Source organism: Ambystoma mexicanum, chromosome 10, assembly GCF_040938575.1.
Source record: "Ambystoma mexicanum isolate Mex_15411 chromosome 10, UKY_AmexF1_1, whole genome shotgun sequence".
NCBI classification, from domain to species: Eukaryota; Metazoa; Chordata; class Amphibia; order Caudata; family Ambystomatidae; genus Ambystoma; species Ambystoma mexicanum.
The window spans coordinates 1,590,774,206-1,590,787,309 of record NC_090932.1 but is presented as its reverse complement, the minus strand read 5'-3'; the positions used below and the strand labels follow the sequence as shown (position 1 = coordinate 1,590,787,309).

At 45.3% G+C, this 13,104-nt stretch overlaps 1 protein-coding gene across 6 annotated transcripts in view; it reads left to right on the top strand.

Moving 5' to 3' along the window:
• Nucleotides 1-4,264: 4,264 nt before the first annotated feature.
• The window catches only part of DGCR2 (DiGeorge syndrome critical region gene 2), a 1,169,540-nt gene continuing 1,160,700 nt past the window's right edge, over nucleotides 4,265-13,104 (top strand). For 3 of the 6 annotated variants that reach the window (XM_069619936.1, XM_069619935.1, XM_069619934.1), the window contains exon 1: nucleotides 4,265-4,711. In XM_069619936.1, the coding sequence (XP_069476037.1) occupies nucleotides 4,633-4,711 (79 nt within the window). In that variant the 5' untranslated portion in view covers nucleotides 4,265-4,632. The remainder of the gene's footprint in view (nucleotides 4,712-13,104) is intronic. The other 3 variants (XM_069619939.1, XM_069619938.1, XM_069619937.1) reach the window with 1 other exon arrangement.

Here is a 13,104-nt window from a genome sequence, read left to right as displayed (position 1 = left end):
TTGCCCAGGTAAGAATTGTTATTAATGCTGTCCTTGTTTGTTTGCCTTTGCTGGTTGCGGAGAACTCCGGAGATGGGCAAGGTAAGCGAAGCGCAGGATGGATTAAAGACTGGTTACTTCCCAGGTAAGTGTTCTTGCTCGCTAATGCTGTTCTTGTTCTTCCAGGTTATTAATGGAATCCGGATCTAGGGCTTCAGGATCGGGCCGCTGGAGAAGCAGATGAGCAGGAGCTGGACACGGTTAGCATTACGCTGCAGGAGTGCAGAATAACACGAAGCGTGTTCTGCTGTTTGGGTGTGGTTTAAATAGCCCAAGTAAAGTAGTTCAAGGCCCAACCACACCCAAAACACTGGTTCTAAAGAACTGAGCTGTGTAATAGGCCTCCAGGTTAAATTAAGGTCCAAAACTGGTATTGCTTTATTCCTGATAATGAGCCTGGCGCCAAAGGTGCCAGGACTGACTCCATGTATGTGTCTGATGGAGTTTTAAGGCCCTTGGGCCAGTGTGAAGGGCTTTAGCCCCACTGCTGCCAGGGGGTTGTTATACGTGAGGGGGTCAGGGGCATGGATCGTGACAGCACTCCGCCCCTCTCAATGTATTTCCTCCGTCTGGCCCTGGTTTGGTCGGATGGTTCTGATGAAATTGTCTTACCAGGCGTGGCGCATGGACGTGCTCGCTAGGCTCCCATGTCCTGTCCTGAGGGCCGTATCACTTCCAGTCCACTGAGTAATATAACTTGGACCTGGTGAGCTTAGAATCTAGGATGTCCTTGTCTTCAAATTTGGGTTCTCCGTTAACCAGAACCGGATTTGGTGGTTATTTGACCCGAGTTCCAGGCTGAACAGGTTTTAAGAGTGACACGTGGAATACGGGATGGACCTGCATATTTGCCGGTAAAGCTAGTTTTACTGCAACAGGATTTATAATAACCTTGATGCCATAGGGCCCTAGATATCTAGGATGAAATGTTTGAGTTCCTCTTATGGGCACGTGCTGAGATGCCAACCAGACTTCATCTCCGACTTGGTAGTCTGGGGCTTTTCTTCAGTGTTGATCAGAGAATCTTTTCTGTCTTTCTTTGGCTTGGATCAAGTGTTCTGCTGCTTTTTTTGAAGGCTTGAATGATGGTTTTATGTAAAGTCTTCACCGCGGGCATTTCCAAGGCCATGGGGGTATCTAATTCGGAAGTACATGGGTGCCTTACATATACGGTATAGAATGGACGCTGTCCGGTACTGGTGTGTAGCGAGTTGTTGTAGGCATATTCGGCTATCCACAGCACATCCTTCCAGCTTTCTTCCACTTGATGTAACATGCACCGTAGGTATTGCTCTAGTGTCTGATTTGTCCACTCCGTTTGGCCATCAGTTTGGGGATGGTGACTAGTGGACGGACGAATATCGATTTGGGTAATTGCACAACTCTTCCTCCAGAAGTTAGGCACAAACTGACTCCCTCGTTCAGAAATCAGGACGGAGAGGAAACCATGTATTCGTACGATTTGCTCTAAAAACACCTTTGCCAGACTGGATGCATTTGGTAGACCCTTAAGCGGAATGAAATGGGCCATTTTAGAGAATAGGTCATCAACCACTAGGATAGTGTTGAACCCTTGACAGGGAGGCAGATCTGTGATGAAATCGAGGGAGAGTGTGTGCCAAGGTGCAGGTGGAATTTCTAGGGCTTGAAGAAGGCCCGCAGGTCATTGTTTCTGGGATTTATTCTGTGCACAAATGCCACATGACAGGATAAACTGCGTAATGGGAAAGAGGGGGGCAAGAAGGGAAAGAGGGGGGCAGGAGATCATCATGAGGGAGCAGGGGGACACTGCAGGGAGTGAGGGGTGGGAATAGACAATGGCAAGGGTCAGGGGGCACATGGACACACTGGCGGGGGTCAGGGGGCACATGGACACACTGTGGGAGTCATGGGGCACATGGACACACTGGCGGGGATCAGGGGGCACCTGGACACAATGGCGAGGGTCAGGGGGCGAGAGGGCGCACTCACGGGACAAAGAGAGGGGAGGCTAGTAGGTTGTGTTGGTTGGTCCCCTTGTAGGTGATTTTGTATATGCATGATTTCATAAAAAGTGACAATTTCTGGTCCTATTGCTTAAATTCTAAATGTGGAGCCTTGCTTAGGCCTAGAGATAAGGGGTGTATCGGCCACTTGTACTCCCTAAAATTAGGCAAATACTCCCAAAAAATAAAAATAGGGAGTCAAAATACTCCCAGCAAAAAATAAGAAACGGTCACAAGACGTCACGGTTTTGCCAGGTCGGTCCCGGAATTTGGTGCTCTGCCACCCGGTCTCGAGATTATGTTTCCATTGGAAACTACAGCAGTATGTTAAGGTGCCCGGTAGCCCCGGGCCCTGGTGGTGGACGGCCATGATGGACAGGTCCACTACGTAGTGTGCAGCGCTGGAGCCGTGCTAAATAACATGCATCAGGCGGGAGTCATGGTGGCATAAGTCTGCAGTGTGGGAAACCGCTCGCCCTTTTATTCAGTTGATGGCATGTCAAGAGGGGCTTTAGTCACAACAGGGTCCTGTTTTTTTTTAAGTAAGTCTTCATAGCTGGCAGGCAGAAATGCACAATCTCTCACAGAAGAAATGCATTTTACAACTTAAGATAGTGTTAGTTTGTGATTGTGATAAATTAATAATATGTGTTTATTTGAACGGTAACACTTAAACCCCCTTCTCTTCCAAATGCTACTGAAGTGTAGTGCCTTGTGCCTTGATAGAAACTTTCAAGAGTTAGTTCTACTTTTATGTTAGTTGCCCTGCCACGGTTTTTTACTTTTTAAATCTGGCCCCCCTACTCCATTTGGGTTTGGTTAGTCTTTCATGGTCGCCCCGAGATGGCCTGGTGGGAGTAGGTGTAGTAGGCGCTCTATTGAAATTAAATGTGCTCTGCAGAGAGCATTTAATATCAATAGGGGGCCTGCCGTGCCTATTGAAAAATGTGGTGCTCCCACCACCCCTTGCCGCATGACTTGGAGCGTGCGTGGGAGGGGCGCCAAAATTGTATTTGCTGCCTGGGGTGCTGAGGCTTCTAGGACTGGCCCTGGTTCCAAGGTTTCAGAGGGAACTCACCAGCCAGGTACACATCCACTAGAGTAATAAAAAGGAAACTGCCACTCTGCAACGTGTCAGCTAACTAGACGAACACTTTACAAATGCCACACACAAAGGTAACATTACATGCTGAATGCAGAAACGCAAAGAAAAATGTAAGAAAAGCCTGCTAACCAAACTCTAAAACCATAAATGTCTACATATACTCTCTCATACTGAAACTCACACAACCACTTCTCTGCACTACAATCCAACTACAATCCACACATACTTCACCATATTGCAACAACAGGCAAACAGCACATAACCCAGCACAACAGCACATGAGAATTCGCACCAACCATAAAACGCACTTAAGCTCGGCAAACGTGCAAACTGAACTGGCCAACAGAACATCACTACTCCCTCTATCCTATTCCCACTACACCCTACTAACTCCTCCAACACCCCCTTCCCTTTTTCGATCCGCCAGAGCACCTAGGGTCTACTTCCAGTGATGATGGTGCGTGGTAAAAATACCTTTAAGATTATGTTCCTTTCCAATTTTAGCCAGGTGTCAGACTTTGTCCGTGATGGGTCATCACGAGTTTGGTATTACCGCAGCATTTAAGGGTCCCCCAAATCAAGGGTTTGCCAGGATTTACTCCCAAATGGGAGCTGACATTAAATCTGCAGCGAATTTGCAGATTTTCTACGCAATTACCTGCGATAATACCGCCGAGGGTAGCCGCCGAGGGTAGTCGCGCTAAAAATTCCCCATTGGGCCCAATGGGGAACTCCCATCCTGCCAGACCCATGATCCTGCGATAATAGCAGCGCCAGGGGGGTTGGCGGTAACACTATTAGCCCAGGCGGTATCCCAGCCAGGATACCCCTGATTCATGATGAGGCCCACAGTCATCCAGGGAGAAATGTATATATAGAACAGGCTACAATGCCAGTATACGCTCCAGTGCTCAATCCTGTATAGAAAGGGAAAACATACACTTCCAAACGTTTGCGGGCCCTCCCACTTTTCAATGAGTCATTGATCAGCAGGTAGAGGTTGGACCTGCTTTCCAAGTCTTGATTACTACAAGGGTTTGTTTGGCTTTCTAGTACCTGCCAAGATCTGATCAATTATTCATGATTACGTGCTTGCCGATCCGGCACGCCCCCTCGCTCGCCGATTGGCTGCCCGCTGTGTTTGGGATGAGAGGAGGACGCGTCGGGCGCCATCTTGTTTTCTGGGCCAGAGAAGACAGCGGCTCTAGGATCAACTTGAGCCCGCCCCCATGCGCACTGTGGCCGGGCTGCGATAGAAAGGGCCCGGGGCCCTTGAAGGCGGACCTCCGATGCCCTGAAGCCGCAGCACTTTCCTTCAGCACCCCTCCACCCCCCATAGAGAAAGGCCCGAAGGTGGCCGAGAACCGCCGCCAGCCCCCTAAGGGCCGAGGACACCCCGCCGCGCCTCCTCCTGCGCGTAGGGTTTCCTCGAGAAAGCACCCCTCCTGCGCGACACCTCCGTGGAGCTCCCTCCTGCGCGGCGGGAGGATGCGCGCTGGATAAATGGTGGCCCCGGCGGACAGCGGCGCCTTCTTGCTCCTCCTGCTGCTGGTGTTGACCCTGACCGAGCCCCTGCGCCCAGGTGAGGAAGCTGGCGGGGGGCAGGCGGGCGTATGTGAGGGCGGGGGCTGCATGAAAAGGCCTGGAAGGGAGGCAGCACTCTGGGCAGGTCAGGAGACGGCCGGGCCTGATGTGAAACTGCCCTGACAGCCTCGCACTGCACCTCGCCGGTGTAGCACCGCCTACATTGCGAATCATCACAGCTGAGCTCGATATCACACTCACCCCCCCCTTGGGTACTGCACCTCTCCTTATATTGCGCACCACCCGATTCATGGAATTATTTGCGTGAAAAACGCAGGTTTGCGCGCTTTTCTGCCCGAAAATCCCCGTACTTCAAACGAGGAATTTTTCGGGCAGAAAGGCGTGCAAATCTGCGTTTTTCACGCAAATAATTCCATGAATCGGGCTGCAAAGTTTCGAGTCTGCGCCCCTCGCTTACACAGAGCCCCTGATTGCACGCTTCTCTTGCGTTCTGCTAATAGCGTAACGCGGTACCTCCATCCTAGACCTAGATGTCCTGTTCCCCCATCATCATGGAGCATTTCACGTTTTGAGCCGGTGAAGCTGCACGTGCAGGGTTTAAATTCCTTCAATATGATGAATGCGTTACTATAGCATACGCCCCTTCATTTCGATCACAGTTCCGTTGATGAAAGACAAAACCTCGACCATAACCTTCAACCACTTCTCACATTGGGTGACTTCTCCCAACCCTTTTTTGTGCATATGGAAAACGTCCACTACAGATGATGTGATCGTTTATTTGTATGGAACCTAAACACAATGTGATGGAATCGTGCCGCCCATTTCTATTCTGTATAGTTCTGTGTTAAATCCAGCTGTAGTAAGTTTCATGTGAATTGCCTCTAAAAGTATGTTCAGCACCCCCAAAGCGGAAAGCGACCCGTCCTCTCAAAATCTTTGCCGGATCCCTCTGCCTTATGATTGATACTCCACCTACGGGATTGCACTATTGTGGATGCCTCTGATAATTGGGTATCCCGATGGACTCCACGTTTCTTCCTTGCTTCGATGATGAGCACCCTCTTAAGGATTGGCTGACCCCTTTATTTTTTTATTTTTTTTGGTACTTCCCTCTCTCCCTCAAGATTGGGGTGGGCGTTGAATACGGGATTTCACTTCGCCAAAGCAAATCGTGATCCCTCTAGCAGCCAAAGATTGAATCAGAACAGTTTTCATACAACTGGACTCTTGTGTTCCACAGTGGCTCAATCAAACACGTAATGCACTGTGCACAAACCGCTTCATTTGACCCTATCCGCAACTGCATTTGTCACCCCGTTATTCCATTGGCTAGTTTGAGTATTTTTTTTTTAATACTGTCTACAGTGCCTCCTATTCGCATGCGAATGTGACCCCGAAAGCTTGTCCTAACTTGCAGGGCTCAACACAAATGTGAATGTTAATGTAAATGTTGCGATGAGTCGGTTGCTCCTTTTTACTTGTGTACAGACGAACAGTTGACGCAAGTGCAATTTCAGTTCCATATGATCGGGTCTCTGACATGGGTGTACTGGTAATCGGATGAGAGCACGTTTTTTGAAATGTATATGTTATTCACGTTCTGCAAGCGACTGCTTTAGTTTAATGCTTTATCGTGTTATGGATTAACTGCCATGTATGTGCTACATTACCTTTTGAATTATGTGGTTTAAAGGTGGTGACATTGTACAAAGGGTAGTTGGACGTTTTGTCACCTTGTTTTCTGTCCTTTTTGTACAACTGTTTTCAGGCATTCCTCTGTTGCGCTCAAATTGTGCGTGTGTGATACTTTTTTCTGTAAAAAAAAAAATTACAGAAGCCATACAACCCCACCTTAAAGTCTGAATGTGTAATAACCTTCCTTTGTACTATGAACCAGAAGTGATGATGCCACCCAGTTATCCCTTAAGAAGTCCAGTGCTCACGCAGTATCTAGTCTTAGACAATGGTAGTGGTTCTTTATCTGATCGTCAGCGAGCATTGTTTATCGTTGCTATTTTACTCGTCCTATGTTAAGATTTCTCCCATCTTTGGTCTAATAATATTTCCCCCAACTCCCCTCTAGTTTTCATTGAGCTAGTACATTGGTGTGGGCAATTCTTCATCGTTAAGTGCTGCAGATCGCCAGCGTCGCTCAGAACAAACTGTCAAACCTTTCTCTAGCAAAGAAAATACTATGTTCCTTCAGTAATATACTAGTGGGGAGTCAAGATGTCACCTTCTGAAGAGCGCTATATAACCACGGAAAGTGAGTGACTGGGCTTTGTCAGTTTACTATTTTAACCCTTCCAGTGCTCCTAGTTGACCCCTGTCCGAGGATTTATTTAAATGCTTGCCTTGGTGTCAGTATGGGCACATAGCATGCGCCAGTGCCCTTCGCTTCCTCTCCGAATATTAATATGAATGCGCGTTCTTCTACCAGCCCCCATAAACACCTAAAGTGGTACATCCCCTATAGTGAACTTGTAACAACCAACTGACACTTTTCCAAAGATATGGACTTGAAGAAACGAGCCGAAACAGTATCTGATGGGGTTACACAAAAGTGGTACCGGAAACAAGTGATTGATAAACCTTTACAATGGGCTGATCTGCTCAATAGAGAAGACCGCAAATAAAATGCACCAATAAACTGCAGCCTAATTATAACCGGGAAGAAGCTGAACAGGAAAACAACCAACATTTGCTCATTTCTCAGTGACATTCCATTAGTCATTGGAGGCCCTTACTACTGTTCACTTGTTCATCACTGTAGATGAGACCGATCATAGTGTTCCTGACTGAGGTATTAACCCAGTTCATGATGCATGCGCATATCGATACAATACATGGTATTGAATTGGCATGCCCTGTTAGACCACATTGTAAAAAAATAAATACATAACATGCTGCGTTTTTATTAATAGAATCTTTTTGGTTTTCGGCTTTTTAAAAGTTTTATATTGCTTATGCCTTTTCACTTCTTTGGTGATGTGCAGCTCTATTTGTAAATTCTGGCGCTCGTTCAAGGGTTACCTAATTTCGCAAAATGTTGGGAAATTTGTATCCTTATTCATGGAATTATTTGTGTGTAAAACGCACATTCGCGTGCCATTCTGCCCGAAAATCCCCATATCTTTAAGCACAAACAGTTCCATGAATCAGGGTGTTAGTGTTTCACTTGTCTTTGTGTGCAGAAGAAAGGGTCTCATTTTCTATTTCTCCTAATTCACACTGCTCACCAATTTTGTCCCCGCGGAGCTTCTTGTTTGAACTGTCAGGCAAGTTTATTTTCAAACTTGTGGTCACTTTGGGTCCAAGTCTGAGCACGTGTTAAAAGTAGTGAAGAGAGTAGGTCTTCTCCCATCCGGTTTCCAGCACCACCATTCTAAGGTGGGTGGAAAAACTGGAAGGGAGATGTGCTTTTCAAATCTGTCCTTTTGATAGAAACATATGTACCAGTGGGACTGAAATAATTTCTTAAGACTGCCACTGTTCTAATTTAAGAGAGGTTTTCTTAAGCTTTACGTAAACTAGAAAAGTAGTACTGCAGTCTAGGAAATGCTATTTTTATAAAGGGGGGTAAAAGTGTGCAGTAGAATTTTAACACCTCAAAGGTGCTATATTTTAACTCCTTTTTTTTTTTACCTGCTAAACCAGGGTTTTTGGAACGGGAATCCCCTGCAGCGGGAATCGGCCTTAATCAGGCACATGCGAAAGTCGCGGCTTTGATACCAGGCTGCCACATTTTCACTTTGACAGTATATGGGGCTTTTAAGAAAAGTGTTCATCCTTCATGAAGGAGCACTTTCCTATTTTTGTATGCACCTCGGAATTGGCCCATCAGTCTGTGTTTTTGTTTTATTACAAAGATTGGATCAACTGCATTTGCCCCAGGGCCCTGTAGCATTTGAGCTTGTTGTGCTGCCCTAGTTCTGCTCTCAAGTAGGTTGTTTCTGCGCCTTAAGGGCCTGTTTTTAATTTGGCCAAGTTCTCCTCTTGTCTTCGGTTGTCTATGCTATCAGATTATGTGGCACTGCTGTCGAGTGACTGCCGTTCTGTAATATGTCAAGGGTACTGCGCTGCCTGATGGTGGAGGCATTTTTGCGGTTCCACTCTTCACATGACGGCAGACGTTAAAAAAAAAAGACACTTTTAGATGTGCTTAAGTTCATTATGAGATTTGTCTCATTCTGCATACGCTTGTTTTCCATCTCACTCCCGCTAAAGTAGAATATGGTTAAAAACTTTAGCCTCCATTTTACGGGTGTATTGAAGTATGAGTTGCTTCTTAATGGTTAACAATGCACGGATGGCTTTTCCTTGTAATGATTGTATTGACAGTTAAGTTCCAGATGCACTTATTCTGAGACACAAGTGGAGTCTGTAACATGCTCAATTTGTGCAATGAAGGACTAGTTTGAATTTAATGCTGTTGCAGATTTATTCTGGAATGCCATGATGTTGGTCTTTTTTTGTGTTTTTCTTCTAAATGTTCACTTGGTCCCAGTCCCAGGTCTTGCAGTATGCTTCAAGGAGGTTAAGACTGTATTGGAGGCCTTCCTCTGTGCGTGACAGTATGGCCAGGTCACCCGCATAAAGCAGGCATTTTTTATTTCGTAGTCACTCACTCTTAGACCTGGGGCCTAGCATTCCTCTAGCTACATAGTGATTCTTGATATAGCGATTGAACAGGGTTGGGCTGAGCTTGCTTGTTTTTGCTTACAGGGCACCGTTTGCGTAAATAATGTTCACCTTGCAGCTGTTTGAGTTGTACATGGAGTTTATTATGCCATTGCTCGTCGTCACCACCTCATCCCTACCGTTCCTAGTCCTTTTTGCAAAAACAAGCAAATATTTTTCCCCCGTTTTGTTCTTTACATATTTTCCGAACAGGGACGGCAGGGTGAATATCTGGTCTGTGGTTTTCTACTTGGGTAGGAATCTTAGCTGACTATGCAAAATGTTATTGTCACTTAGGAAGTTCAATAGTTTGTTTCATGTGGCTGCAACATAATTTGATGAAGTTACCTTAACACCAGATTTCTCTGTAGTTGTTTGGCTCCAGGTTGTCACCATCTTTATAAATGGTGGTGATGAGCCCTTAGGGCAAGTGCCCAGATCCTGGAATAGTTTCACTAGAGATCTTCCAATTTGGTAAAATGTATACAGAGCATCTCATTTAGTATTTTCTCTGGGCTACAGTATTTCTTTGCGTTTAGATTTTGGATGCCTTCTTTTAATACCTCAACTGTTTTAGATTTGTCTATGGGGTCTTGCTGGTCTTTATTCCTTTTGACAAATGTGTTATGATATATTAATCTGGCCTTTTTGTAAGGTTTTCAGTGGCGATTATCGTTGTGTAGGTTTCTAAAGTAGTCTATATATCTGGCCAATAGCTATGTTGTGTTTTATTTGTTTTAAGAGTCTCCCATATTTCAGTTTGTCGAGTATGTCTCCCATATTTCAGTTTGTCGAGTATGTCTACTATTTGCAGCCCCTATTTGAGACTGAGCTAGTTTGCTTTTTATGGATTATTGTCTTACTTATAGTTTTATATTCCCTGAGTGTACATAATTATTTGTGCACAGTTTAGGGTTCACTGGGTCCCTGTGTTTTAGATTAGACGTGTTCGTAAGGTTTTCCTTTCCCCTCGTTTTTTACAGTTCTTTCCAAATCATGTATCTAGGTGATATATATTTTTAACTCCAGTGAGTCTGTTGTATTTACACCTCTGACAGCTTGGTTTGCGTGGGCTTTTGTCTGATTGCATGTTTTATTCGGTTCATGTTTCTTAGTTTTGGAATAGGGAGCATAGATGCATTTGTTTTTCCTTTATTTTATCCAGAAACATGTGGGGGTGGTTCTCATTTGGTCTTTCAGAGCTGTTGTATAAGAACAGCTGAAATAGTCCGAGTGGTTATCTGGTGATTTGCTCTTGGACAATCGAGCGATTGATTTCAGGGCGCTGAGTCAGTGATCGAGTACACTGCTGCCAGGAGTTAAATTGAAAGTAAGTTGTCCGAAGGAGTCGCTTTTTGTCTGCCCTTAAGAATTTGCAGACCTATTCTCTTGCACAGGTTTGGAAATTGTTTACCATTTTGAGTTGTGGTAGCTAGTTCGGTGTTTATGGGCTATACTGGTGGTTCCATGTCTTAAAATATTTTGCCGTGTTTATTTTCGCCACAATCATGTAAAGGATGCAAGGGACACCCCTGGAACCCCCGACCCATTATACCATTTAAGGGGAGCGGGGGACACCCCTGCAACCTCCGCTCCCCTTCAATGGTATAATGGGGTACACCTTTTGGTTCACCAAACCACAGCATTTTTGCCACAATTTTCTTTTTTACTGGTGACATTTTTACCGCAATTTTATTACCCGATACCATACTGGTAGGGTGTATGCCTGCAGAATTTTGGTCTTTGTTTGAGAGAGTGCCCAGGTTTGAACTTGTACATGCATTAATGTCCATGTGCAAGATGGGTCCCCGCCCCTGTTTTATAAACCTAACAATATCAGATTACACTACTAGGATTCAAACCATATTGAGTCTGCAAGGGGCATGTAGGGTTCACAGACTAAATAACTGATATGTATTGAAAATGCTTTTTACTTCTTTTGACAGGTGAGTAATTCTACTATTTCTTCATTGTACCACACCAGGATTCCCCCCCATCACCCCATAGTGTCTGCCCCACATGCCTTTTTTTTTATCACTGGGGCAATTAACTTTATTTACAAATATCTAGGTTTCCTGCAAATGATATAATTATTATGGCCTATCACACGAAGTGGGAACTCCTGCATTTTTGAGCTTCTGCACATGGAGCGATGAAGCTGCCCACAGGATGTTCCAACTTGTGACTGTGAACGATTTCAGAGTGGGGGAGAGTGGGTCTACGTTACAAGCATTTGCTCACAATAACATTTTAGTAACAACAGTAGCGCTAGGAGTGGGCGGGTCCCTCACTGGGCCTCTGAAATGCATTTACCATGTTGGGGGTGTTGAGTTCTGTGACCGTTTTCTAATTACACCACAGGTAAGGGGAGGCCTTTGTTATTGCGTCCATAGAGGTTTATAGTTCACTGTTTTGTTACAGCTCGCTAATGGAGCTGAAGTATGGGTTATCCGCCGGGGTAGTAGCTTTGCAAGTGTAGAGGATGGAAGAAGTGCCTATTGGGTGTATCAAAGGCTGTAGAAAAAGTAATTGCGAGGCCAATGTTGGATGGATGGATGGAGGCCAGGTCCTTGGCTAAATCGCAGAAATTATGGGCAAAGACTTGGCACAACCTCACTTTGTGGGCCGCTGGTTGGAGAACTGCACTCTTCATCTATGGGTAGAAAAGGTATATGGCTAATGGACATAAATAAGGCTTTAACACAGATTAGGCTGTGCTTGTGGTTTAATAACACCCACACCCTCCTCCCCCAAGGTACCTGACAAATGCAGCATGAGTAATATGGTAGGCAGTAAAAGCAAGGGCTGACTTCTGTTGGGCAGAAGCGCACTGTGGGGATCTACTTGCACACTCCATGGATGGCCTTTTGGCATACTTCGATTTGATCACTAGTGAGCCAGATGGACGTCTGTTTGTGCACAAGTAAGACTGGGCATGTTTCCCACTTTAGTGGAGGCCTGCCGCCCAACTAATAAATAATAGACCACTAGCAATGTTTGATAGGTCACAGAGGAGATGCCTTCAATAGTTTGCTCTTTTGCCCATTTTCTTGCGAGCTAGAGGAGGAAGAGGCGGAGGTGTGGCCGGTGGTCCCAGCACTTAAAGCCGAACATCAAAGCAACCACAAGATGGCCTTGGCTTTGCTCGTGAATAGTGTTAAGAAGCATTGCTTGCATAGAGTGATAACGTTTTGTTAGGTTGGATTTGCACAGCAGACACTGATAATGTAGCTTCTCTTTTATGCTTTTGTTTTCTAAGATATATTGGAGTTGCTTATTAAGTGGTTACCCCATTTTCATGCCCCTTCATATACAGTCGCACCCCACAATTCTGGGCAAGAAACAGGCACTTTGCTTGAAACGCAAATTTATTTTAAATATAAAATGTGAAAGGAAACAATTGTCTCCAGCTTTATGCAGGGGAGTTACCAAAACATTACACAATCACAGGCAGCTTGTCTTTAGGAGATAAGTGACTTGCCTGTGCCTACGTTTATTATTTACTGCACACCCGTTTACATAATTATAAAAACATTTTTTTTTAGTTCTACATTACAATAACTCCTCTGTTAATATCCCTTCTGCCCGGATTCAACCAATACTTCCTTTACTTTAAAACATTGCAAATTGCCCATGAAGTACATTTTGCCAATGATGCAAAAGCGTGCTTTGCCCAATGATACCTGTACACGCTAGAGTCAAACAACTGCTTCCGGTCGCTTCTGGTCTGTGGGCTGATAATGTGAG